Here is a 24,985-nt window from a genome sequence, read left to right on the forward strand (position 1 = left end):
ACGAACCAAAGAAGCAACCAAAAAAAAAAAAACGAACCAAAGAAAAAACGTGACGTTTGAGTAAGCGGAAGTGAAAAAATATCAATCTTGTGGAACAGGAACCAACCGTTCGATACGCCGAAGCCATGGGAACCGTTCCGATGAACATCGCTTCCCACGTCGACCTCCGTTCACGATTCCACCTCACGTCGTCTTCATCCTCGTCGTCTTCCTCATCCTCCTCTGTGCGGGTTTCCAACTTTTCTAAAACTATCAGCTTGAGCTTCCCTCTCTCTCGGAGGAAGCAGGGGAGGTTAGGTAGGTTTCCTTGCTTCGCCGTCGATGACGACTTCAGAGTCCAGCAGCAAGACCTCGCCAATACTACTTCAGCTGCTGTTGGCTCTGCCACTGAAGAAAGACCCACCGGTAACTACACCTAAATTGATTGTCGAGTCTTTTTGTCTTTTCTTTGTGGTGATTGTTTCTCTTATAGGCTTTGAGCTCTGATCATATATCAATTTGGAGTATTACCAATGTTTTAGTTATAGGTGTCTTTTACTTATCATTGAGCTTCTTATATTTATCCTATGGTTGTTGCTCTTTAAGTTTGTTCATTTTATCCATTGAAGTCCACAAATCATTGAACTCTGACATGGTAAAATTTTGCTTACTTATTGTCCTTTATTTCTTTGAAATGTTGAGCAATGATAATGCTCATAAGTTTCTTCAACTGTTGAATATATGGTTAAGATTTTGTCACTTTTGTATGCTAGAAAATACGGATCTGCTTCCTGGTACAAATGGAGATGCTCCAGATAATTTTAAGCAAGATGGCGAAGGAAGTGCTATCTATGATTTCCTTTATCCTAGTAAAGAGCTTCTTCCCGATGATAAAGAAATGAGCATATTTGATCATCTTGAAGAGCTGCGACAGAGAATCTTTGTATCAGTTCTAGCTGTTGGAGGAAGCATTCTCGGATGCTTTGCATTTTCGAAAGATCTGATAGTGCTTCTAGAATCTCCTGTGAAGACACAGGGTGTAAGATTTCTTCAGCTAGGTCCTGGAGAATTTTTCTTTACAACTTTAAAGGTAAGATTCCTTAGTCTTTGGGGATAATATCTTCGTCTGATATCATTTCATGCAAAATCAAACTATTGCTGTACTGCGAGCTCATTACCACAAATGTGCAAGGCAATCTCAATATTTTTTCATATGGCCATTATAACTAGTTATCAAATAAAGCTTATGCCATATTATAATTTATGCTTGTTCTTTGACTAATTGTTTTTGTCACTAAGACTCAGCTTGAACTCGAATTCATATGAGACGATACTGAATACCCAAATAAATAGTGGTTTATAAGAACAAGAAACATGATTTTTGGATAACTGACTGTCTTTATCTGGCCTAAATCTGTTTCCTACCCACTTAACTACAATGCGGTGAGAAATATGTGCATTTCATGTTTTGTTGTGCATGAACTTCCCCAATCTTCACGCCCATCTATTTGACATCAAAATCTGTCATGTAAAAAAAATATATAAGAAACAACCTTCCTTGAGTTGATTTTTGGCAATTTTGTCTTACAGGTGTCTGGATACTGTGGCCTCCTCTTGGGAAGTCCCGTAATACTGTATGAGATTATAGCCTTCATACTTCCAGGTCTCACAAAAGCTGAAAGAAAGTTTCTACGGCCAATTGTATTGGGCTCGTCAGTTCTTTTCTATGCCGGAATAACCTTCTCCTATTTAGTTCTAACACCTGCAGCCTTAAACTTCTTTGTTAATTACGCTGAAGGTGCTGTTGAGTCGTTATGGTCTATTGATCAATACTTTGAGTTTGTCCTTGTCCTTATGTTCAGCACAGGCTTATCTTTCCAGGTATTTCTTCCCCTAGGCCCCTATATTTTCTACATAATTTCTTTATGCATTTATGGTGATTGGAATAGCACCTCCTTGCTGAGTGACACCCATATTAGGGAATTGGGTCGAGTGCTATATTGTGTGTCCCTCCAACAAAAAGCAAATGTACATCATAATAGGAAAGAGAAATCATACATATAAATATGTCTGCTTCAGGTCATTTTGGGGTTATGCAAAACATGGTTGATGTATGCTAATAATAAGATAGGGCTTGTCTACACCAAATTTGTAGTCTTTATCTTATCATTCATTTCGATAATTTTTTCATAGATTATAGTTCAGGAAACAAGGAGTCAAGAAGTATTGTGTAAGAGAAATGCTAGAGGGCCATTAGAATTTTTTGTTTTTGACCATTTTTAGCTATCAACTCAATTCCTTTAGTGTAGTAATTCAACAAACATATTCTAGCCCATACTTCTAAACATTGATGGTTAATTGATGGGCAAAAACAATAAATTCTGATCGTTCTCTAGTATTGCTCACTGTGTAATTATATCTGAATAGAGTTGTTTAAATGCAATCTCCTTTCTCCCCCTCCCAAACTTTAGTGGAAACTAACTGAAGCCATATTGCAGGTACCTGTTATACAATTCCTATTGGGACAACTTGGGTTGGTGTCCGGAGACCAGATGCTATCAGTTTGGAGATATGTTGTGGTTGGAGCAGTGGTGGCAGCTGCTGTTGTTACACCCTCCACTGATCCACTCACTCAAGTTCTTCTAGCTGCACCTTTGTTGGGTCTTTACCTAGGTGGTGCATGGGCTGTCAAGCTTACAGGACGGTGATCTTTGTCCCACATATCTTAGTAATTAGTATGTGCAAGAATATTTTTTGTCTGCCTGAACAAATGTTAGTGTACATTCACGAAGCAATCTAGTGTATATTTTTAATTTGTACCATAGCATTACCCTTCCTATATTTATGTTTTATTTAAATTTTTGTCCGATATGGATATGTAACTATTTGTCCCAAAATTACATCAAGTTTTGACGATTTATATATGAATTGACTTTTACCCAACATTATATATGTATTACGGCACATGATTAACAGTTTAATTTGGAAAATATCGATCACATTAGTAACAATTTAAAGATAGATAATTTTGATACACTAGGTGATATAGCACTATGTAATTATTAAAGACTAGTGAACTTTGAATCTTTGTGTCTAGTTTTAATTTAACATTTATAATAAAGGGATTTATATCTATAGAATTGTACGTGTCATAATTCTATAAACCCATCTTTTCCTAAAATATAATCCTAACGTGTTAATCAATCATCCATTTTTATATTATCCTACGCCTTTGAATGTTAATGGTTCTGTTGGCTTGTTTTTTAGTCTCAAATTCTCAATCTCACATCTTTAAAATGGTTCAAAATATCGACTATTTTCAAGATCAATTGTGTCATTGACATGCCTCAATTAATGAAGCCTCCGTTTAACATAATACAGCAACATTTTCATCGCCGCTACTGTTAGATATTTAATTTCAACCTTCTGATAGTATCAATTTGAAGATAAAAACACAACTGAATAATTCCTATTGCTTTGAGATTAAATAAAAAATCTGAATTTTGAACTCCAGCTCTAATTCTTTTCCTAATAATTCAGAAGAAATATTATCAATGATAGCATTCCATAATCATCAAAAGCTCAAACCTGGTGTTGACAAGAAACAGAAGTATATATATACCTCACAAAAGTGTCATTTATAATCAAATTGTGGCACATATATATGTTCCTCACCCTCCCAAAAAGACCTCTAAAAAAGAAAAAGCAGCGGCACACACATCAGCTCTACTAATTGCTTAATGTAATATTTTCGATTTTGGCTTCTATATCAGCAGTACTAGAACTACTTATTTCGGAGGCAAGCTGTGTCAATGAACTCTTCAAAGCATTGCATACCTCCACAAATGCATCTGATGAACCTTTAAGCCCTCCTAACTCTGCTTGCAAAACCTCAATGATGCAGCTGATTTCATTCATGGCTGCCTTTATAGCAGATATCTCTTGTGGCGGATAGAGGCAAGCTCCAATGTCATCAATCTGCCGACCAAGTTCTTGACACTGCTTCAACAATTTCTCCAATGAATCCACAAAACTGCCACTGTCATTTGGTTTCTCCAGTTTAAGCAACCCTGTGATTGAGCGAATAAGTTCTTTTATGACTGAAAGCGTATCAGATACAACCGCAATTGCTTTCTCAGCCACTTTCATCTCTTCGGGTGACAAATCATTCCCCAGATCACCTTCACTCAAATTATCATCATGCGGTTCATCCTCTGTTGCTTCTGCACAACTCTCACCTACTGCTGTATTGTCTGGAACAGCAGATGAGTCTGGCTTTAGTTCTTTCATCTCGCGAAGAACGTCCTTCACTGAAACTGCTACCTGCGTCATTGCTCGCCCAATTGCTGTAATATTTGTTGCCGGAGTCTTTTTAAGGGCATCACATGCTTCCCACACGGCACCGACCAATTGAGGAACTGATAGTTTCTGGTCTTTAGAATGAGATCCTGTTAAGTGTTCATTACAAGATAAAGTAAGGTTTTCAGCTTTGCACCAAAAGATTTGAGAAATAATTCAAGGTGGTAAGTGGGAGTGAGTTGAAACAAGATAATCTGACATATATATAAAAAAATTAAATTAATACACATGTCATTGATGATGATGATGATGATAATGTCAATATAAAATTATTTGCAGTAGAGCTTAATGCATAATAGTTAAAGACACAATAGCATAAAGCTAAATAGAGAGTTCATTCCACCACATACTTTGCCCTTGTTGACAATGATATTGTTGGTCACCTTAACAGCTGTCAGGTACTAAAGTAGCGTTTCATGAGAGAGTATCCTTAACTATATTACTTATCCAATGCCAAAACCAATCTTAATTCACTTTTAGTATACCAAATTGGAATATTATTTTGGATAGCAGTGTTTATGCTGTGTAGTCAAGAGACCAGACAGCAGCAAAACACAAGTATTATGATACATCAAGAGGTATGTTGAGCTCCCCAGAATCTGTTACAGTAATGTCAACATCTCAGATGATATCGTTATGTTACATAGACAATTATTCGCCAAATTTCTCAAAGTAATTGAAGATAATTTTATGTCTTGGATATGGGGTTTGTTGTAACATCACAAATTATCTATTTGTCATGCTTTTCTATGAATTATGTTGGGTGTGTATAAGGGAGAAGGTGAGAAGGCTTACCATATGAAGAGACAGTGTCCTTCATCAACCTGAAGCTGGAATCAACAACATGCTTTACAGATGCATGAACACTGGAAGACAGTGTAGGCCCTGCACCAACAGTACTGGCATGGGAGAGCAACAGAAAACCTTGAAGCGTGTTGAAGTATGTTGTCATATTCTCCTCAATTGCTTTTGCCCCTGGTTTCTCTCCAGTCCACAGCATCCCAACTGCAGCAGAAAAGATAAACATATGGTGTTACATAAACTCTGAAAAGCTTACCAATGATTTACTATTGCAATCTCACTTGCAAAGAATGAAACAGATAACCACCCCAGGTTATTTTGAAAGGTAATCAAATTTATCTGCATTGGCATCTAGCCTAACCTAGAAATAATTTAAAGAAAAAAAGATAACGATTTTATTGAAAATCATGCATTTTATTTATTGCCTAAAATCTTTGTAGAAGATCACGAAACTAAAACAGGGAAACCCAAAAAAAGGAATGAACTTTCGGAATAATCAACTCAAAAGGCATAAAATTGGGAAAGGCCAATAGAAGAGTCAAGAGTGAACCTGTGGTAGCTTGTTTTTGAACTTCATCACCCATTTTGATGACGTCATCCCAGCTGACTTTGTCTAAAGCAGACGAAGCCGTTTGATCCAAAACCTATCAACCGCATGAGAGAAGGGTGAGGATCATGCATTCATGCGGAAGCGAAGAGAAAAGGGGAGGGGAGGAGAGAGAGAACGGCACCTGTAGGGTTTCATGGATATTGGCGAGGTGTGAACCAAGCACTACGTTCAGATGCTCCTTCTCCGCTCTCACCGGCATCTTTAATCTACGCTCTTCTTCTTCTGAGGCCGCAGCCACTGGCTTCACTGCACCGGACCGGAAATGACGGCGCCGTTGTGAACTTGGGAATGCAAATGCTTGCCCGTTTTGTAAATAATCAATGTGTGTAAGAAATTATTAAAATATTGAGTTTTTTTAGTCTCATAATTATTGTCTCAAAATTTGAAATTAGAGTAATAAGTTTTAAAAAATACTATTAGTACATCAAAATCAGTCATCAATATATTTATATATAAATATTAATTATAAATATAATTTAATTTATTTTTAATATATATTTATATTTTATATTGATAACTAAATTTAATATACATATAGTATAATCGTAAATTTTAATAGAACTAATTTTTATATTTTTAATAGGCCGGATATCTAATCCTATATTAGACTCAACCTAAACTAAATGATCATCTAAACTAATAAGTCTAATTGGTTTCAATTTATCAAAATTAATTTGTTAAAAAATTGAGTTGTTTTGATATATTTTCTTAATCGTTTTTTAAAAATCGTTTAAATCATTTTAATTTTGATAATTAAAAATATCAAAATCAGCTATGATATATTTATGTATAAATATATATATATAATTTAATTTATTTTTAACATATATTTTATATTTTAATGTATAATTTAACACATTTTTAATATAAATTTTATATTTTAATATATATTTTAGATTAATAATTAATTTTAATATACATCTATTATAATTATTTAAGAATAGAATGTCTCAATAATTAAACTAAAAGTTTAACTAATAATAATAATAACTACTTTAAATACAAACACATGATAATTATGCTAATACATTTTCATACTAAATATTAGCTCAAATATTTAATATTGATGTTTAATACTGATTAAGTGTCAAATGAACAATGATGTAGCTTCAAGAATTTTATTCTATTTGTTTCAATCCAATCCCTCACACTAATATATGTTCCACCGAAAATCTTCCTTCAAATACCCTTTCTCTTGCCTTTATTGCCTACAATATAAGACAATAAAAGATTTTATAACTTTAGATGCAACTTTATAAATATAATCAGATTTATTTGCTTGACATCATTTTTTGAAATTAAGAAACATTACTTAATGAAAGAAATTAAAATGATGTATTGAACTATATCAATGCAAAAAAAAAAATTATAGTATAAAGTAACAACTTAAAAATATTTTTATCAACAATTAATGAAATCAAACATCAGTCTTTGAATGACTTGTTAATAATACGAGCGATCTCTACTATTTTATTTTAAAAATTGCTCTCATTTGTTTCTGTTATAAAATCACTCATCTCAAAAGCTAATAAGAGAAGATAACATAAATAGTTATATCTAATCTACCCCTCCCCCTCTTTAAATAAGAGCCTCTTTTAGATTTGATTGGTTTTTGCATAGACTTTTTTTTCTTCTTTTATTTTTGGTTTAATTACTTTGATGGTCCTTATAGTTTCGCAAAATTTTTAATTAGGTCCCTATACTTTTTTTCTTTTTAATTGAATCCCTGCACCAAATTTTTTTTCAATTGAGTCCCTACACTCTTTTTTTCCTTTTATTTGAGTGTCTGCTCCAATTTTTTTTTAGTCGGGTCCCTGTATAATTAAGCCAATTACTATCAAGCGGGACCTAATTGAAAAAAAAATGGTGTAAGGACCTAATTAAAAAGAAAAAAAGTATAGGAACCTAATTGAAAATTTTGCGAACTATAAGGACCAACAGAATAATTAAACCTTTATTTTTTTTTATCTTATACTATTTTTTCACTTTGGGAATCACCAATAATCGAATTATAGACCTTTCGTATATAAAATTCTGGTATCATACCATGAAACTACTCAACCAAATATTCTAAATAATAGAAAAGAAGACAATCAACTAAAGCATCCTAAAGATTAGGAGATGGAGGACAAACCTGTTTTTTCCAATTTGTACAACTAGTAATGAGAGAAAGTAGAATTGTTTGGCAAAAAGCACCGCTCATTATTCCAATCCACAAGCCTTTCCCTCTCAACTGCACCCAAAAACCTAATATAGCAGCAAGTGGAATTCCCAAAACATAATAGGCTCCAAGGTTCACATATGTTCCTAATTGTTGCCAACCACATCCTCTAGCAATACCTATAATATGACCAAGTATTACATTTCATAAAAAGATATTTATTGTGCATTGAATAATAATACCAAGAAGAAAAAGAAAAGTGCCAACCTGAAAGAGTACCATGTAAAGTGTCTAATATAATAGAGACACATACTAAGGGAGCCATATCTGTGACATAATCCAACACATCTTGCTCATAGCTAAAAACATAGCCTATAATATTTCGGCACCCAAAAATGATTGAGCTCACCAGAAGAGCCTGTGAGCCTGCAAGAGTCATGGCAGCTACGACTGCCACTCGTGCCTCTCCTGGATTTCCAGCTCCCAATGCATTTGAAACTCTAGTGCTGAAAGAATTACCAGAAAAAAATCAATGAATAAAAGAAAAAAAATGTGTAACTAGTATAAAATAATATGTATATGATGATAAAAGCAAAACCTTGCTGCGGAGCCAATTGCTTCTGGCATTGTGTAGATTGTTGTGGTGATTGAATAACTAGCCACAAAAATTTAAACATTTAAACCACGTTAGCACAACTAGTATGGAAATGAAATGGATATGAATATGAATATTGAACTATAAGTAACAATTTCAATTTGAGATTGTAGAACATAAAAATATCTCTTATGTCTCAATGACCAAGTCCTACTTACCATATGGATAGAACTGAAGCTTCAAGCTGTGGATTTGGTAAAAGCCCAGAAAGCAAAGTGAGAAGCTCAAATGACCACCATTCAAGGCTGCATTAATCATCAAACACAATAAAAACATATCAAGGTTGATAAGCGTGCACACAGACGCATGTGTGTATATAGTAAGATCAGATTCTAGAGGAAGAAACTAACCAAATCATTCCAGCAGATGGAACGGCATAGCACAAGAATTCTCCAAGCCCATGGAATAGGTCCATGGAGATTGGAGCACGAGTCTTTTCACACTTAGCAGAGAATTTCATATATAGTCCAAGCAAAATCACATTCAACCAATATGAAATGCCAAGAGAAAATGCTGCTCCTAAGTTACCTAGTTGGAACTGAAAAACAAGTATCCAACAAAAAGCTATGTGAAAGCAAAAAGTGACACAAGAACTCATAATAAGAGGAAAGATCAAACTCTGCAGCAAAAAGTAGCGAATGAAGGTGTGAAGTGAAGCATAAGCAAATAGAGCAGGAATAAGGCACACAGCAAATTTTCCAGCTTCTTGTGAAATCAAAGGGTCTTGGCCACACAAAACCATTATTTTTCCCAAGCAGATCCATAAAAGAGAGAGAGGAATACAAGCTAGACTCAAAGCTACAATAGAAGTGTAGATTTGAACACCAAATCTTCTATATTGCTTTGCTCCATAGGCTTGACCACCTAGAGTTTCCAATGCACATGACATTCCAAACTGTTTGATAAAACAAAAAACACAGTTAATTCTGAAACAAAAACTTAAAGGCTATGATATGAGATAAGAGAAAGAATAGTTACAATAACACTGAAGCCAGAGACAGCACAAAGAGAGGTAGCAATAGCTGTGCTAGAGAGAGCAAGCTTTCCCAAATGACCAACCATCATAATTGAAATTATCTGAAGAAAATAGGTTGATAAGTTGACAGTTATCATAGGCAATGCTAAATAACCAACACCCTTAATCTCTTTTGCCAACACACTCCATGTTATGGTTCCTAAAGAACCCTTTTCTTCTCCTTTTGGCTTCAACAAGAGACCCTCTTCCATGTCTTGAAAGAAGGTTCTTGAAACTGATATCTGATATACCTAAAAGACACAGGCTTTGGCTGCTTTTATAGGAAATTTTTGAATATATACATTTATAGACTAAACTTGGAGGATACTCCAGAGAAGTAATGAAAAATGACTTTTACTAAAATTTAAGGTTGGACCACTAGATGTATTTTGGCATTAAAGATTTTGTGGATATGTGTCCTTCTTGATGGATCCGAAGTCAAAGATTCGTCAAGTATAATTATACTATTCTAGTTTAATTAGAGTTAAATAAATCTGATTGGAGTAATGTATAAATAAATCGGTTTGTAACAAAAATTATATTTAATTTTAATTAATTATAAAATAAAAGAATACTTAGTTATAGACTTTCGAAAACCACCAATCGCCCAATCTCTCATCTCAGCTATCAAAGAGTTAAAGATTTCAAAAAGAGAGAGTGAAAAATTGTTAAAAATTTTTGTAGTTGATTTTTCAAAAGAAATAATAGAAATCGTGTGAGGCAAGTCCAGTGACGATTTTAAAGAACAGCTAGCTTTAGTGTTCCACTAATTCGTGTCGCTTTGACCACTATAGCATGTATCAAGGTGTTAGTGTTTCACTTGATCATTGTTTTATTTAAATAACACTTTTTTTTTTTGTCACATGCTAGATCACAGGTGTCCATGAAAATGAAAAAAATTAATAAACATAACAATGTTTCTGTGATTGGTAGCTGCTATGAGACAGATAAGAAGAATTCAAATCGGCTAACTCCACTACCTATCTAAGATATGTATCTCGGATATTGAGAACTAGGCACATGTAATATACAAATTTCTTAGTAAAAAAAAATTACAAATACATCTTATGATTTATTATTATAAAATATATACTTTAGTATCATTTGATGAGTTGTGGACTTGTGATTTTCAATCAACTTGGCTTATTTATTTTATTTTATCTAATACAACATTAATATTGTTTATCTTGATATCTTCTCCTTTTTATGAGAGATTCTGTGGCGTCTAAGTTTTACTGTTTTCCGAATAAAACAATTTAAGTACATAGGATCTGAGCTAAACCACACACTCACATGCCCTTGTCTTGTATGACTCCATTCATTTCCATAATTTGGGGATCACTTCAGCATGGTTACATAAAAATGCATGAGGTGTGATGAACTAATATAGTGTATACATATACAACTCTTTATCATGAAAACATATTTTTGAAATTCCAGTTCCAAGTCACTCACTAATGAAGATTTATAATTGATCTTCATTTCATCAATAACTAGCTTCTCATATCAGTATATTATCTGCTGAAAATTGACCATCAAATATTCTCTTCCTTGCCTTGATTGCCTGCATCATATTTAAGAGTTTCAGACCATACAATTGAATCAAATTGCATAAAGTAGAATTAGAGGTGGCTACTTCTATGAAAACGTCTTCATGTAAAGATGGTATTGTAAACCGTTCAGACAATGTCTTCACGGAAGTATCACCTTTTAACAAAGGCATTAAGCTGTATTAACCAAAATCTAAATAGTAACAACCACAAAGATAAATCAATGTACTTATGTCTCAAAATCAAGCATAGATTCCAAAGCTACATAGCATACCTGTTGTTCCCAATTTATGCAGCTTGTTATGGTAGCAAGTAGAACAGTTTGAACAAATGCACCAACTTGTATACCAATCCAAAGTCCTTTTCCTTTCAGATTCACCCAAAATGCCAACGCAGCCGCAGCCGGAATCCCACAGAGGTAGAAAGCTCCTAGGTTTACAAAAACTCCTAAGTGCTGCCATCCACAACCTCTAGCAATCCCTATTCGAAAGTAATTCGGATAAAATCAATGTCTTGTGCAAAAAGTAAAAGCTTTACTTAAGGATAGACATGAAGGTAAAAAATTTACCTGCCAGAACACCTTGTAGGCTATCTAGTATAACAGATACACAAACCAGAGGAGCCATGACAGTGACATAATCAACAACTTCCTCCTCGTTGCTGAAAACATAACCATAAATGTGGCGACACGAAAAGAGGGTTGCGCTTACTATACTCGTCTCAATTACTGCAAGAGACATTCCAGCCAGCACGGCTACACGAGCAGCTAGTGGTTTCCCTGCTCCTAATTCATTTGAAACTCTTGTGCTACAATTCATTTGAGAAGAAACAAGTATGATCAATTAGTATGTCATTGCCATTTGAAAGATGCAGAGTGAATGTGTTTAAGATGTAGACCTTGCTGCAGCACCAATTCCAAAAGGGATGGTATAGAGAGTTGAAATTGTATTAAGACTGCAGAAAAATGAAAAAAATAATGAATCAAAATCACAATTTTAAGTTGTGAAACTAGTAAATACTCATGAATATAAACTATTTGTGGCAAAGATAAAAGAACAAAGCAAAAAGGTTTAACTAACATACCAAACAGATAAAACTGAAGTCTCAAGTTGTGGGTTTGGTAACAGCCCAGACAGCAAGATAAGCAACTCATATGACCACCATTCAAGGCTATATTCACAGACATAAACAAAAACCAGAACATTTGAAACCAGTTTGAGTTGAATAATTGATAATAAGTTGAACAAGAAGATATCATATAGATTACCAAATCATTACTGCAGAAGGGACAGCAAAGCGAAAAAACTCCCCAACTCCTCGGAACATCTCCAGAGAAATCGGAGCGCGTGTTTTTGCACACGATGGAGAGTATCTCATGAATAATCCAAGAAAAATGACATTGCACCAAATTGAAATGCTAACTGCTATTGCTCCACCAGCACTATTGAGTCCAGCCTTGAACACCAAGAGCCAACAAAGAGGTATATGGAGGAATAGAGTGACACAAGAACTTACAAGCATGGGAAGAAGCAAGCTTTGGATTTGGAAATATCGAACTAACGGCTGCAGAATTGCATATGCAAAAAGGGCTGGAATAAGCCATATGATGAACTTGGCTACTTCATGAGCAATGAGAGGGTCCTGGCCTAGGAAGACTAGTATCTGTTCAATGTTGATCCAAAGAATAGAGAGGGGAACACAGACCAATATGAGAGAAAAGATGGCAGTGTATGTTTGCATTCCAATTCTTTGGTATTGTTCTGCTCCATAAGCCTGTCCACATATAGTTTCCAGTCCACTCGCCATCCCCATCTGTTCCCATTCTCGAATTCAATTCCATAATCCATAATACTACTGCGAATAACTTACCTAAGCACGAAAGATTTGAGTGCTGACAATTCTAACATGAAACATGTAAACTAACTCTGTCCATATATGTAACAGTTAGAATTGTCAGCACTCAAATTTTGGTAATTTATTCTTACTACTAAGATATATCTGCCAAGTGAATTTTACTTTTCTTATATAGAATTTAAAAAGATATTCTGAAGAACTATCATATATTCATGTCTCTTACGTCCAAAAATTGCATATTACCAATATGGGAATTGCGTGGATTAATGCCACAATGAATGAGAATCAACCAAAAACAGTTAGAAGAGTTCAAACACTAAAGGCCCCGCCTAATAATAATGCTGTGACCACTCATCAAAACAAAACAATAGTGTAATAAAATAAATAAATTTGCAGAATTTTTCCCTTTTCTCTTAAAAGGACTACTCATATGAAGAAGACATTAGATGTTAAATCAGAACAAATGAATGTAGTACATGAGATCTTAGATTAAACTATTATACCAAGATATTGATTCATTAAAGAAAAGAAAAGTAGAAGAAGGAGGAGGTAGGTTTGGCTTACAAGGAGGCTGAAACCGGTGACACCAGAGAGGGATATGGCCAAAGAAGAGCTTGAGAGAGCAAGCTCGCCAAGGTGACCAACCATCATGGTTGAAACCACCTGCAACAGATACTGAGAAGCTATCACTACCACCATGGGCCCTGCTATCTCACATATCCTCTTCATTTCTTCTTTGTAACCTTTCTTCCATGTCCATGATGATGATCTTTCTTTTGCCGCTAGAAGATTCTCTTCCATTATCATATCATATATGATGTTACTGTCTCTCACTTTAATTTTCCACTTCTTTCTTCTGCCTTTCTATCAACTTCATACATCATACTACTTTATATATATATATATATATATGATATGCAGATTTTTTTTTTCAAACTTAAAAATGAAACTTGAATTACGGAAAGACGATGTAGATTTAATTATAGAGTAATCTATGACTTTGAGCTACCGTGACTCTGCTGCAAGATAAAATATTATTATCATCGTTATATTATATATATACTAATGTGTAATTAATTACTTGCAACTCCCTCTGCAGATTCTTACCCTACTTTTAATAACTCTACGAACAACAACAATAAAGCCTTGTCCCATTAAATGGGGTCGAATCAAACAATGTTATTGAGTTCTGTCATGTATTATGTCTACAGAGAGACCGTTTACTTGTAGATCTCATTTGACTACCTCATAGATGGTCTTCTTAGGTCTTCCTCTGCCTTTCACCTCTTGTCCATCTTCCATCTCATCTACCCTTGTGACTGGATGTTCTATCGGTCTTCTTCTCACATGTCCAAACCACCTAAAACGCAATTCAACCATCTTTTCCACAATAAATGCTACTCCAACTCTCTCCCTTATATATTAGCCGTATTCATAGATATTTATTTTATTTCAGCTAACGGCTGCCAGTTGTTTTCTCCTTACTTCTCTGTTGTTAATTTCTTTTACAAAAATTTATTTTTAATATATATTTGAATCGTGACTGGTCTGTCTTTATGTTTCCTTTCGGAGTTGGATTCATTCAAATTTACAAAAACACTTAAATCATATTTGGGACAATTTTTTTCATTTTATTTATAAATTATGGTTTGAAACCAAGATTTATAAAATTTTATTATTTAGTCGTGATTATATATGTTTGATAGAGACAAGGTTTATGGATAGTTTTCTAATTTGTGATTTTAAACAACTATATATTTGAAGAAGAGCTGCATATTATTGTATATGATTTCAAGTTCTGGAGGGTTAACGGTTACAAGGCCTTGGGATTGTTTGATGACACGTGGCGTCCATAAATATGATGTGTCATTGTGCCACGTTGCATGCTAAATTAACCCACTCAAATGAACACATGTTCCTTGGTCAAATGTTCTTAAGGCTTAACACTCATCAATCATCATCAAAATTCAACAAATGACTAGCTAGCTTCTCATACCAATGTACTACTGTCTGCTGAAAATTGACCCTCAAATATTCTCGTTCTTGCTTTGATTGCCTGCATTATCAAGACCACACAATTTTATAAGGTAGTGTTCTTTAGAGAAATAGAGACGGAAAGATTGAGACTAAGAGACAGAGACTAAGAAATAGATATTGAAATAAATTTTAATATTCTGTTTGGTACAAAATGAGAGGTAGAAATTGAAATAAAAATGAAACTCTAATTTAATTTGTACAAAGGATAAAATTTGAATTAATTAATTGAAATAAAGGTATTTTAGGTATAAAATATTAAAATTTCAGTCTCCATTTCTAAAAATTTTAGTCCCATGTGTCTTCACTTTTTGAAGGTACTGAAATACTGAAATTTTAGAGACAGAGACAGAAATTTTAGTACCAGTCTATGAACCACCAACAACATGATACTGAGTCTCAATCTCTATCTCAATATCTCAAAACAAACGCTACCTAAAGGGAATCAAATGATGCAACTGATGCATTATGAAGACAAATAAATTGAAGAGGGTAGAGGACATACTTGTTGTTCCCAATTGATGCAACTTGTTATGATAGCAAGTAGAGAAACTTGAAGAAAAGATCCAGTTTGTATACCAACCCAAAGTCCTATTCCTCTCAGTTTCACCCAAAATGCCAATGTGGCAGCAGCCGGAATCCCACAGAGGTAGAATGCTCCAAGATTCACATAAACACCTAAGTGCTGCCATCCACAACCTCTAGCAACCCCTATTGACCAAACACAAATCATGAGGAACCATGTCTCATACATATATTCATTCTTTTAAGAGTCAGCACAATATAATTTATTAATTAAATTTAAATCACCTGAAAGAAAACCTTGCATGCTGTCAAATATGACTGAGAGACAGACCAAAGGAGCCATGACAGTTACATAATCAACAACTTCCTTCTCACTGCTGAAAACATATCCAAAGATGTGGCGGCAGCTGAAAAGAGTTGCACTTACTACACTTGTCTCCATCATTGCAAGACACATTGCTGCCATCACCACAATCCGGGCAGCCTCTGGATTCCCAGCTCCTAATTCATTTGAAATCCTTGTGCTGTCATCATCACCATACACACGGAATTAATAATCATGATTCCATTGACACATGCATTTGAATTTTGTAGAATGAATGCTTTTGTGAATTATGATTTGAACCTTGCTGCAGCACCAATTCCAAAAGGGATACAATACACAGTTGAAATGGTATTAAGACTGCACAGAAAGAAAGTCACAGAATATTAGTGCAATCACAACAAAAAGATCAAAGAAAAGTAACTAACATACCAAACTGATAGTACTGAAGTTTCAAGTTGTGGATTTGGTAACAGCCCAGATAGCAAGATTATCAGCTCAAATGACCACCATTCAAGACTACATGAACACACTGAATTAATACAGAAATCTTTTGGAAAAAAGAAACTGTTTATAGTTGAAGAGAGATGTGTATATATATATATCACCAAATCATTACTGCAGAAGGGACTGCAAATCGAAAGAACTCGCGAGTTCCTTGGAATATGTCCATGGAGAGTGGAGCTCGTGTTTTGGCACATGCTGAAGAGTATCTCATGTATAATCCAAGAATGATGACATTCAACCAGATTGAGATGCTAAATGATAAAGCACCACCAACATTCTTGAGTTGAGTCTTGAACACCAATGCCCAACAAAGAAGTATGTGGACACAAAAGACTACACAAGAGGTTATTAGCATAGGAAGAAGCAAGCTTTGCATTTGGAAGTATCGAACTAATGGCTGCAGAATTGAGTATGCCAAAAGTGCTGGAACAAGCCAAAGCATGAACTTTGCAGCTTCATGAGCAATCATAGGGTCCTGACCAAGGAACACTAGTATCTGTTCAATGTTGATCCAAATGAAAGACAGAGGAACAGACACCAATATTAGACAGAAGATGGCAGTGTATGTTTGCTTTCCAATTCTTTGGTATTGCTGAGCTCCATAAGCCTGTCCACAAGTAGTTTCCAGACCACTAGCCATCCCCAGCTGTTCATATGGAAGGGATAGTTCATAGTTGTTAAACAGATCAATCAACTAATTGCAGAGATTCAATGCTTTACTGATACATATTTTCCTCTAGTACCATACTACAAATCATGCTCCCTAGATAAGTTATTATATAACAATACATATTTGGTATTCATGAGAGTTTTCCTCTTTGTTTTTGCTGGTCTAAAGTATACCTCATTCATTGAAGGAGGAATGAACTCAGTTGAGGAGTTATAACAGTTTTGATTACTGTGTTAACTAATTATTTGTTAGAAAAATGTATAGAGTGACATGTACAAAATGGACCTCACAAAGACTAATGCTTTATTGATATGACCCTATAGTTTATGTGCATTGAAGAATGAAGATTGAACAAGTTTCAGATTCATAATGACAACTCTATCTTCTTTTCAAAATGAAAACTCTATAATTGGAATTAGTGAAAAAGGAAGAAGAATGCATGGTGGTGGTGGAGGAGGTTAGAACTTACAAGAAGGCTGAAACCAGTGACGGTGGAAAGGGAGAAAGCTAAGGCGGTGGCAGAGAGATAAAGCTCGCCAAGGTGACCAACCATCATGATAGATACAATCTGTAGAAGATACTGGAAGGCTGTAACAGCTACCATAGGACCTGCTATGATGCAAATACTCTTCAGTTCTTGGATTAAGGTTTTCCATGTTACTCCTCTTCTTCTTTTTCTCTCTAGTTCTTTCTCTCTAGGTGCCAATAGGGGCTCCTCCATGTTCATAGTCATACAGAACAACACACAGTTTGATTCCCTCCTTTCTTTCTTTCTTTCTTTCTTTCTTTTATGTGGCAAAATTTAATTTGTCTTCTTTTCTCCTTTTCCCACGGTATCCCCCAACTTGACATGTCAAGGATTAATCCGCTGTGGATCGGAGTTCTATTTAAGAATCTATTGCTGGCCAATGGGTTGCTACATGTATAAAGTGGGATTCGAACCTCCAACACTTGCTTAAGCGGAAGTGAACTGACCACTTGACCAACCCAAATTGATTTTAATTTGTCTTCTTTAATATGTCACCCACTCTGCATGTAAGTCGTTGGAAATAATGTCTGGATAATAATCACCGTATCAATAATGACCATACATATAAGATTTAGTCCTACAAATGTTATTCCTTTAACTAAAAATGTTAAATCAACCTTTTTTTCTATTAATAATAGATAATATTTTATAATAATATTTATTTTTATGTTATTATAATTTAAATTTTAAAATTTAATATAAAAGTATTTGTATTAATTAAATATTGATTAAAAATCATAATTTTTATTAATCATGTAATATTATTTTTTATTATATAGATTTATTTACTAAAACTTTTGATATCAGTTGACTAAGAATATTGACTTAAAATAACGGGCAATTTACTTAAATAAATAGAATAGAGAAAATATTTACTTAAATGTGCAAAACTGGTTCTTGTTACCTGTATGTGTAAAAAGCTATTTCTATGTAATCCGTGGCAACCCACCACGGTTTCAAAATGTGCATAAACCGTGGCAGGTCCCAGCGGATTATGGCCAAAAGATATAGAGTGTAAACCGTGGTAGGTCACCACGGTTTACTAAGGAGAGATGGCGTGCATAAACCGTGGAGAGTCACCACGGTTTATGAAGAAACTTGTTTGCACATAAAATCTTGTGGGTCACCACGGTTTATGTGTGGTAAATAATGGCCAAAAAACCTTGTTAATTTTATGTCCAATAGAAAATGAATTTATTAGCACAATAAATTTATGAGCAGAATCTTAAATTATGTCTTATCAACAACAGCTTTTTATAATAGAAAGAGTATAATAGAAAAAAAAAACAGATAATACTAAGAAAATGATTTTTATAGTGCTTAAAAAATTGATGTCTATTTACTAAAAAATAAAAAATTAATATTTAATTTAAAATGATGAAATTTAATAAATTTAAAATATTTAAAATTTTTTATGTAAAATAAATTAGAAAAAAATTAGACTCCAATAATAAACACCATGAAATTTTTGGATTTTTTTTCTATTATAAAATAAAAAAATATTTTTAAAAATAAATTACACTAACATTAATGTTTGGAATCTGTGTTTTTATTTTTTATTTTGAATTTTTATGAAGTTTTCAAAATCTTAGGAAACTTATAAAAACTACTCAAAAGTTCGTTTAAACTTAAGGTGACCTCTCTCATTATATTCATCTTTATTTTTTCATTTATAAAATAAAGATTCATTACACTATAACATATTAATGAGTACAATAAAATAATTACTTGTTAATATTGGTATATTAATATTCATTAACATGCTTATTGATTAAATCTTTTATATAGATTTAATAAATTCACATATAAGTGTATATTGATACATTAGTATTTGTTAAATTTAAAATAAAAAATATTTATTATATTATAAGAATATTAATGAGTACTCTAAAAATTATTAATAAGTAATTAATTTATTATGTTTATTAATATTTTTTATAGTATAATAAATATTTAAATATAGTGTAAAATGAAAAATAGGGATAAACATAATGAAAAAATAATTGATAATACATGTAAAAATTTTATAGTATATATTAGTCAATAATACATAAAGAGAACGAAAAAATTTTATTATAAATATTCAATAGAAATAGATGATTTTTTTTTCTTTATAAAATGTACTATATAGTGTGTATTTATTAGGCTGCCTTTGTTTTCAACAACAAAATAGGATAAGACACTGAAAATAGGATAGGACAAGACACTGATGGACAGAGACACAAAATTTTGTGTTCTTGTAATTCTGTTTGGTGATAAACTAGAACAAATTATGAAAATCTAATTTATTCTCATTTTTTCATTAAAAAAATTTGATATGAAAAATATAATAATAAAAAATATAATTATAAAAAATTAACAAGAATAATAAAAAAAATAAAAATAAGTTGTGTCTCTTGGACATAAAATTAACAAGGTTTTCTGGCCATTATTTACCACACATAAACCATGGTGACCCACAAGGTTTTATGTGCAAACAAGTTTCTTCATAAACCGTGGTGACTCTCCACGGTTTATGCACGCCATCTCTCCTTAGTAAACCGTGGTGTACTCTATATCTTTTGGCCATAATCCGCTGGGACCTGCCACGGTTTATGCACGTTTTGAAACCGTGGTGGGTTGCCACGGATTACATAAAAATGGCTTTTTGCACATGCAGGTAACAAGAACCAGTTTTGCACATTTGGGTAAATATTTTCTCTATTCTATTTATTTAAGTAACTTGCCCTAAAATAACTAAAACATAAAATTTAATCCTATATTCTGGTACTAATTTGAATTTTCATAAAAAAGTTTGAACATTACATAAAATCAATTTTCACATGATTGTTCATTTATATAAATAGATAAAAATTTTAAAGAAATTTAGATACTTTTATATCTTTATTAAATAACGATAACAACTAATTTGTTTAATTTTTTACCAAAATTTGACACAAGAATTGACATATCTAATAAAATAAATAATTACAAAACAATTTGGTGATTAAGAATTTTAAGAATTAAATTATCTAACTACAAATTTTTAGAAAATTAATTTGGAATATTACTATGCATTTTCTTTTAGATTTCAAAGTCCAAAGAAATAAAAAGAAACACTTTAGTCACGAAGAAATGAATTTTTTTTTTTGATAAAAAAATAGAGTTGGAGGAAGAATGAAAACTTTTATTATATTTATGAAAATGTGTATATTCTACATGATATTTTTTTCATTAGAAAAAAAAATTTTTACTCTTTATTATAGCATTTCCTGGTGAAAAAAACATTCATCCATTGGCCTTGGACATTTAAAGCAAAACGTTAACCAAACAACACTCATTATGTTTTAGAGTCTAATTAGGTAGTTAATTTTTTGGATTTAGCTAACATCTATAATTATTAGTAGAAGTTTTTAATATTTTTTAATAAATGTAAAACAAATATATTAAAAACTTATTTTTTTGTATTTTAATAAAAAATTTTATAATCTTAACATATTTTTTTTTACACAAAATAACTAAATTCTAATTTTTTAAGTTAATATTAATTATTTTTTTATTTTAAATTCTAAATTTTAGATTATAGTCTAAATTTTAAATATTAAACTCTAAAAAATATTAAATTTTAATATTAACTAATTAAAATTTAATTTCTTAAAGAATTCGTAATAAATACCAAATAAACAAATTCTTATATAATACAAATTACTGACCTTCTTTTAAAAAATGAAATTGATAACGTTTAAAATTAGTGACTCTCTTTCTAAGAGAAAAATCTACTTTTAATGAGCATAACACCAAAAAACAATCATTATATCGACATCCCTTTTTTTCATTTAAAGAAAACTTACCGTCACAAATTAATTGGCCATGCACATGCTGAAATAAACGATGATTGGTTAATTTAGAGTACACTATAACTCATTATCCAAAAACTTGAGTCTTAATCATGTATCGGATTAAGTATGTTGCGGTCCAGTCCAGCTGGCCGGTATCACCGCACCTTCGGATCCAGGCAACCGTTCTGCGGGGCGTCCCGCACCCGGACCTTGATCCAAGCGTTTTGCATAAGTCAGCTCACCTGGCGACAACTAGCAGAGAAAAACTTCGCGGAAGGTGGGTCTCTGACCATGGAAGGCCCACCTCTGACACGGTATATATGGGGAGGGTTCTACTCCTCCCCAAAGATACGTCATCATAACTTTCCTCTCTTTTCCACCTGCATTCCACACTGACTTAGGCGTCGGAGTATCCTTGCAGGTGGCACCCCCCTCAACTCATCAAGAGCTCGGGAGGTCGGCAGATAGCGCAAATCGTTCCCAGGACTCAGACCAAGGCAGGACCCATCCTCACATCTAAACCGTCAGGTAACCCGACTTACCGAATATTTGCGCCGTCTGTGGGAAATTCCCCCAACATGGATTTTGTTTTGGTTTCTGGCGTGGCCGACGGCAGGGCCGGGACCCGCGAGGAGGGGATAGATCCCTGAGGCAGTGGGGTAGCCGCCGGAGTCCCCGTTCGCGAAGGCATCAGATCTCCCCCGCGAAACACAGAGGGACGACCATTTGGAGGGACAGGTAGCAACAGCGCCAGGATAATACAAGAGCTGCGCCACAGGGTGCAGAACTTAGAGCGAGAAGTAGCCAACTGTGAAAGTCGTCAGCCCACTCCTAGCCAGGAGCCTCCCCGATCCACTCAAAGGGAAGAAAGGAGTCTCCGGAGGAGTCGCTCCAGGCGCACCTCGAGCCCCCGGACAGAATCAGAAAGCCAGGAGAGCAGAGAGGTGCCAAGGAGAAGGCGAGACCCGCTGGTCTACAACCGATCGCAAACGAGAGACACCGAAGAAGAAGACTGGAAAAGCGACATAGGACGAAGAAGAAGAAGCCGACCACATCAAGTGCACCGCCGAGAAAGGACGAGAAGAGGCCGGCCTAACAGAGAACACGGCGGGGAAAGGCAACCGGTGGTCATGGGGGCAACCCCTTTCCACCACTCGATCCTCGGAGTACGACTACCAAAGCACTTTGACAAGCCGACAGATATGAGGTACGACAGTACCCAGGATCCCCAGGAACATCTAACGGCCTTCGAGGCCAGGATGAACCTGGAAGGGGTAGGCGACGAAGTAAGATGCCGGGCTTTCCCGGTAACTTTAGCTGGGCCAGTGATTCGTTGGTTTAACGCCCTCCCCCAGGGCTCCATAACCACGTTTGCCGACATCAGTCGCTCTTTCTTGGCCCAGTTCACCACGCGCATCGCCAAAGCAAAACACCCGATTAACCTGCTAGGGGTGACGCAGCGAAACGGCGAGCCGACCAGAAAATACCTGGACAGATTCAATGATGAGTGCCTCGAGATAGATGGCTTAACAGATTCAGTGGCCAGCTTGTGCTTGACCAACGGTTTGCTAAATGAGGATTTCAGAAAACACCTCACCACCAAGCCCATCTGGACAATGCAGGAAATTCAGAACGTAGCCAGAGAATACATTAATGATGAAGAGGTAAGTCAGGTCGTGGCAGCCAATAAACGGCAGCCCGCATACCCTAATGCCCGCCCACCCGGTGGTGGAGAGAGGTCTAAGGAACACTCCAGAGACGGAGTAACGGCCAAGACTTTCAAACCCTTTCCCCATGTTGGGAAGTTCACCAACTATACCCCCCTAGCGGCTCCAATCGTCGAGGTTTATCGGCAGATCGCCGACAAGGGCATCTTGTCGAAGCCCCGACAACTCAGGGACAGGACGGGAGGAAACAAGAACCTCTATTGTGATTATCACAAGGGATATGGCCACAAGAACCAAGACTGATTCGACCTGAAGGACGCCCTAGAGCAGGCCATCCGAGGACAAAAATCGCGCCGTAAAGCAGAGACAGGAACCCGACGAGAACGCGGAGCATGCCCTCACTGTGGTAAATGTGGTGATTGGAAGGGATGTCCCTCCCAGGTCGAAGTCTGCTAGTAAGAAGGACGCCAAGGTTCTAGCTATGTCCTCCGGCCCCTTACCGACCTCTCGGAGGTTACCCTCGATCTCTTTCGGCCCCGAGGATCAATGGTTCGATGAGGTTGCGGAGAGTCCGCCGATGGTGATCACGGCCAGGGTGGGCACCGGCCTAGAAAGCGGATCTTGGTGGACACAGGAGCTGATTCCAATATCATGTTTCGCAATGTATTTGACACCCTGGGCCTACGAGACGCCAACCTCAGAGGTCACCAGCACGGCGTGGTAGGCCTAGGCGATAACTTCATCAAGCCAAACGGCGTAATTTCCCTCTCGGTCTCCATAGGCGAAGGCAGGGGAAAGAGGTCACTAATGGCGGAGTTCGTGGTCTTAAAAGACTCGACGGCCTACAACCTCATCCTGGGGAGGAAGACCATCAACGAATTTGGGGCAGTGATCTCCACCAAGCTATTGCTAATGAAGTTTGTTGCTGATGATGGATCAATTGGGACCATCAGGGGAGACCTAGAAATGGCAGTCGCATGCGACAACGCCAGCCTCTCCCTGAGAAAGAAATCTAAAGAAGCATCCGGTGTCTTTCTTGCCGACCTAGACGCCAGGGTTGATGACAAACCCAGGCCGAAACCAGAGGGAGACCTTGAAAAGTTCAAGGTCGGCGATTCGGATGAGAATTTTACCTTTGTAAACAGGAATTTGCCCCATGACCTGAAAGAACCCCTCATAGAGATGATCAGAGCCAACGACGACTTGTTTTCCTGGACCCCGGCCGACATGCCGGGTATAGACCCCCAATTCATGTCACACCAGCTGGCCGTGAGACCGGAGGCAAAGCCAGCGGCCCAAAGGAGGAGAAAAATGTCCCAAGAAAGGGCAGAAGAGGTGGCCAAACAGATGGCCAGCCTACTGGAAGCGGGCTTCATTCGGGAACTTGATTACTCAACTTGTCTTGCAAACGTGGTATTGGTTAAAAATCCTAGCGGAAAATGGAGAATGTGCGTGGATTACTCCGACCTTAACAAAGCATGTCCCAAAGATTCCTTCCCCCTATCGAACATCGATGCTCTTGTCGATGCGGCGGCGGGTTACCGATATCTGAGCTTCATGGATGCATATTCTGGGTATAATCAGATACCGATGCACCCGCCAGATGAAGAGAAAACAACATTCATAACGCCGGGAGGGACATATTGCTACAAAGTCATGCCGTTTGGACTGAAGAACGCGGGGCCCACATACCAAAGGCTGATGAACAAGGTCTTCAGGGACCTCATCGGCAAGACGGTAGAGGTATACGTAGACGATATCTTGGTCAAGACCGCCAAGCCCGAGACCCTTTTAAGTGACCTGGAAAGCGTCTTCGCGTCTCTTCGTCAGCACGGAATGAGGCTCAATCCGCTGAAGTGTGCCTTCGCCGTCGAAGCCGGTAAGTTCTTGGGGTTTATGATAACCAAACAAGGAGTGGAGGCCAACCCG

At 35.7% G+C, this 24,985-nt stretch overlaps 5 protein-coding genes across 6 annotated transcripts; 1 reads left to right on the forward strand and 4 right to left on the reverse strand.

Annotated features, from left to right (window-relative positions):
* The first annotated feature begins 6 nt into the window (after window positions 1–6).
* Window positions 7–2,922, forward strand: LOC112775330 (sec-independent protein translocase protein TATC, chloroplastic). The gene is made up of 4 exons (XM_025818899.2): window positions 7–405; window positions 753–1,069; window positions 1,570–1,860; window positions 2,478–2,922. The coding sequence occupies exons 1-4, from the start codon at window positions 126–128 to the stop codon at window positions 2,685–2,687; spliced, it is 1,098 nt and encodes a 365-aa protein (XP_025674684.1). The 5' UTR covers window positions 7–125; the 3' UTR covers window positions 2,688–2,922.
* Window positions 2,923–3,573: 651 nt separating this feature from the next.
* LOC112775332 (uncharacterized) lies at window positions 3,574–5,989 on the reverse strand. Its single transcript, XM_072227458.1, has 4 exons — window positions 5,871–5,989; window positions 5,690–5,783; window positions 5,134–5,343; window positions 3,574–4,427 (listed from the first exon to the last, which is right to left on the reverse strand). Exons 1-4 carry the CDS (start codon window positions 5,946–5,948, stop codon window positions 3,709–3,711), a joined length of 1,101 nt encoding a protein of 366 aa, XP_072083559.1. The 5' UTR covers window positions 5,949–5,989; the 3' UTR covers window positions 3,574–3,708.
* LOC112775331 (protein DETOXIFICATION 14) lies at window positions 3,574–10,293 on the reverse strand. Of its 2 annotated transcripts, XR_011877482.1 has the most exons (11): window positions 9,544–10,293; window positions 8,916–9,460; window positions 8,724–8,810; window positions 8,509–8,565; window positions 8,178–8,416; window positions 7,884–8,089; window positions 6,899–6,957; window positions 5,871–5,995; window positions 5,690–5,783; window positions 5,134–5,343; window positions 3,574–4,427 (listed from the first exon to the last, which is right to left on the reverse strand). XR_011877482.1 is itself a non-coding variant. In XM_025818901.3 (7 exons), the coding sequence occupies exons 1-7, from the start codon at window positions 9,790–9,792 to the stop codon at window positions 6,895–6,897; spliced, it is 1,446 nt and encodes a 481-aa protein (XP_025674686.1). In that variant the 5' UTR covers window positions 9,793–10,293; the 3' UTR covers window positions 6,766–6,894. The 2 variants fall into 2 exon arrangements, 1 of the variants encoding a protein (XP_025674686.1); XM_025818901.3 differs by lacking the exons at window positions 3,574–4,427; window positions 5,134–5,343; window positions 5,690–5,783; window positions 5,871–5,995 and having other exon boundaries at window positions 6,766–6,957.
* A 559-nt stretch (window positions 10,294–10,852) lies between these two features.
* LOC112775688 (protein DETOXIFICATION 12) lies at window positions 10,853–14,373 on the reverse strand. Its single transcript, XM_025819506.3, has 7 exons — window positions 13,549–14,373; window positions 12,398–12,942; window positions 12,214–12,300; window positions 12,028–12,084; window positions 11,699–11,937; window positions 11,405–11,610; window positions 10,853–11,144 (listed from the first exon to the last, which is right to left on the reverse strand). Exons 1-7 carry the CDS (start codon window positions 13,789–13,791, stop codon window positions 11,082–11,084), a joined length of 1,440 nt encoding a protein of 479 aa, XP_025675291.1. The 5' UTR covers window positions 13,792–14,373; the 3' UTR covers window positions 10,853–11,081.
* Window positions 14,374–14,741: 368 nt separating this feature from the next.
* LOC112775687 (protein DETOXIFICATION 12) lies at window positions 14,742–17,898 on the reverse strand. The gene is made up of 7 exons (XM_025819504.2): window positions 17,512–17,898; window positions 16,474–17,018; window positions 16,298–16,384; window positions 16,169–16,225; window positions 15,829–16,067; window positions 15,524–15,729; window positions 14,742–15,040 (listed from the first exon to the last, which is right to left on the reverse strand). The coding sequence occupies exons 1-7, from the start codon at window positions 17,773–17,775 to the stop codon at window positions 14,975–14,977; spliced, it is 1,464 nt and encodes a 487-aa protein (XP_025675289.1). The 5' UTR covers window positions 17,776–17,898; the 3' UTR covers window positions 14,742–14,974.
* Between the last annotated feature and the right edge of the window lie 7,087 nt (window positions 17,899–24,985).

The sequence above is a fragment of the Arachis hypogaea genome, chromosome 19 (assembly GCF_003086295.3).
Source record: "Arachis hypogaea cultivar Tifrunner chromosome 19, arahy.Tifrunner.gnm2.J5K5, whole genome shotgun sequence".
NCBI classification, from domain to species: domain Eukaryota; kingdom Viridiplantae; phylum Streptophyta; class Magnoliopsida; order Fabales; family Fabaceae; genus Arachis; species Arachis hypogaea.